Below are 2,279 nucleotides of genomic sequence, written 5' to 3'. Positions count from 1 at the left end.
GAGATGTTGGCAAGGCTGGTTCTTTCTCAGGAATTATACAGCAAAGGAACAGCCATGAGTCAGGGAAGATGTAAGAGACCCCTGCATGGTGTGGGACATTCATTTTAAAGAGGTGTTCCAGTCAGTGGTCAATCAACAGTTTTATATTCATTTTTCAAAAAACAGGGCCTGAACACAAATTGACAGTGATGGAAGTGGGACAGTGGCTATCTTCGGATTTATTAGGTGTTATGTGATCAGGAGGAGCCCAAGGGAACAAAGAGGAGGGGGGACTGGAGATGTTCTACATCTTGACCTAGAGGGTAGTTACCTGGACACACAAATGGAAAATTCATTGAGTTGGACCTTTTGGATTTGTGCATTTCAGTCTATGTATTATATTTCAAAACAAATACAGAAAAAATACAAAATAGGTGTTCCAGGTAGCTGTGGTAGAAGCAGGGAAGGCAGGGTCAATGAAAGAAAATAGAACTCTTAGATAAAGCATGACTTCACGAGTGAATGAGTTTCACATGTATGGTACATTCCTATTTTGTCATTGTTTTAACATTCTTGCCTCTTTCCAGGCAATTTCCATAAGTTATATGGAAACAGGGAACCAAACAGCTGTTTCAAAATTCATCCTTCTGGGACTTTCGGAAGATGTGAACCTGCAGCCCCTCCTCTTTGGGCTGTTCCTGTACATGTACCTAGTGTGTGTTATAGGGAACCTGCTCATCATCCTGGCCATCATCGCAGACTCCCACCTCCACACCCCCATGTACTTCTTCCTCTCCAACCTGTCCTTCACGGACATCTGTTTCACCTCCACCACAGTCCTCAAGATGTTAGCGAACATCCAGACGCAGAGCAAAGCCATCACGTATGAAGGCTGCCTTACTCAGATGTATTTTTTCATGATCTTTGCAGGACTAGATAATCTGTTACTGACAGTGATGGCCTATGACCGGTTCGTGGCCATCTGTCATCCCCTACGCTACACAGTCATCATGAACCCTCGCCTTTGTGGTCTCCTGCTTCTGCTTTCTTGGTTAATCTGCTTGACATATTCTTTGTTGCAAAGTTTGATGGTTTTGAGGCTGTCCTTCTGCAAAGAGACAGAAATCCCTCACTTTTTCTGTGAACTTGCTCAGATTCTCAAGCTTGCTTGCTCTGACACCCTTGTCAATGACATCTTGCTGTATTTTGTAACTGGCCTGCTGGGTGTTATTCCCTTGACTGGGATCCTTCTTTCTTATTCTAGAATTATCTCCTCCATAATGGGCATTTCATCTACTGGGGGGAAGTATAAAGCCTTTTCCACCTGTGGATCTCACCTCTCAGTTGTCTCCTTGTTCTATGGTGCAGGTCTTGGGGTCTACCTCACTTCTGGAACAGCCCATCCCTCCAGAAAGGGTTCAGTAGCCTCGGTGATGTACACGGTAGTCACCCCCATGCTGAACCCCTTCATCTACAGCCTGAGGAACAGGGACATGAAGGGGGCTCTGAGGAGACTTTGCACTAGAGGAACTTATTCTCAGTGAGATAATGGAAGTTAAGGGCAGGCAACAGAAATCCCAAGTGCTGATAAGTGGTACTTCTCAATATGTAATCTGAAGACACAGAAAAGAAACATTATTCTTAATATACTAGAAGAAAACATTCCTGAACCAAAGACAAACTTGAAGCAGCACACCAAAATGCTTACCATCCACCAAAGAAAAAGAATGGCCAACCAATAATTATACTTCTCTTGAAAATAAACTATTTCAAGGATATAGACTCCTATAAGCATCAAGGGAGGAGAAAGTAAGTCAAAGAATGTAGACGGGGAGAAGAGAAGACAAGAGTGACAACAAAAAAGTTTACACATTGGCTTATCTTTACCCCTCCAGTTATGTCCTAACGTCTAGCACCATACCTGCTGGACCATGCTTTTCCCTGATCTTAGTCTGAAAACTGTTATCTGGACTGTCTTATACCAACCTCCCTCACCCCATTAGATTTTACTTACTGAGTCTTGCTTTGGTGTTGGCCACTGACCTACACTGAGGGTTTTAAGAAACTTATTTAGGAAACTCATTGTAGTGTCTTCTGGTCTTTGTTGATCCATTTGATCTGAAATAAAGGTCCAAAGCAATCTACTTGCTGTATTCCTTGGCTGACCCATGCTTCCCCCGATCATCACATGCCTGGCTTCTTCTCTCATGTTAGACTCCAAATAAAAACTGTCAGCTCTTCAGAGAGCCCTACCCTATCCTGAAGAGTTCTGGTGGAGATTAAATGTTACATGCAAGGGA

At 43.3% G+C, this 2,279-nt stretch overlaps 1 protein-coding gene across 1 annotated transcript; it reads left to right on the top strand.

Moving 5' to 3' along the window:
- The first annotated feature begins 452 nt into the window (after positions 1–452).
- Positions 453–1,523, top strand: LOC102520097 (olfactory receptor 7D4-like). The gene is made up of 2 exons (XM_032466362.1): positions 453–1,038; positions 1,324–1,523. The coding sequence occupies exons 1-2, from the start codon at positions 486–488 to the stop codon at positions 1,521–1,523; spliced, it is 753 nt and encodes a 250-aa protein (XP_032322253.1). The 5' UTR covers positions 453–485.
- The last annotated feature ends 756 nt before the right edge of the window (positions 1,524–2,279 follow it).

The sequence above is a fragment of the Camelus ferus genome, chromosome 22 (genome assembly GCF_009834535.1).
Source record: "Camelus ferus isolate YT-003-E chromosome 22, BCGSAC_Cfer_1.0, whole genome shotgun sequence".
In the NCBI taxonomy this organism is placed as follows: Eukaryota; Metazoa; Chordata; class Mammalia; order Artiodactyla; family Camelidae; genus Camelus; species Camelus ferus.
This window is presented reverse-complemented; position numbering and strand designations above follow the sequence as displayed.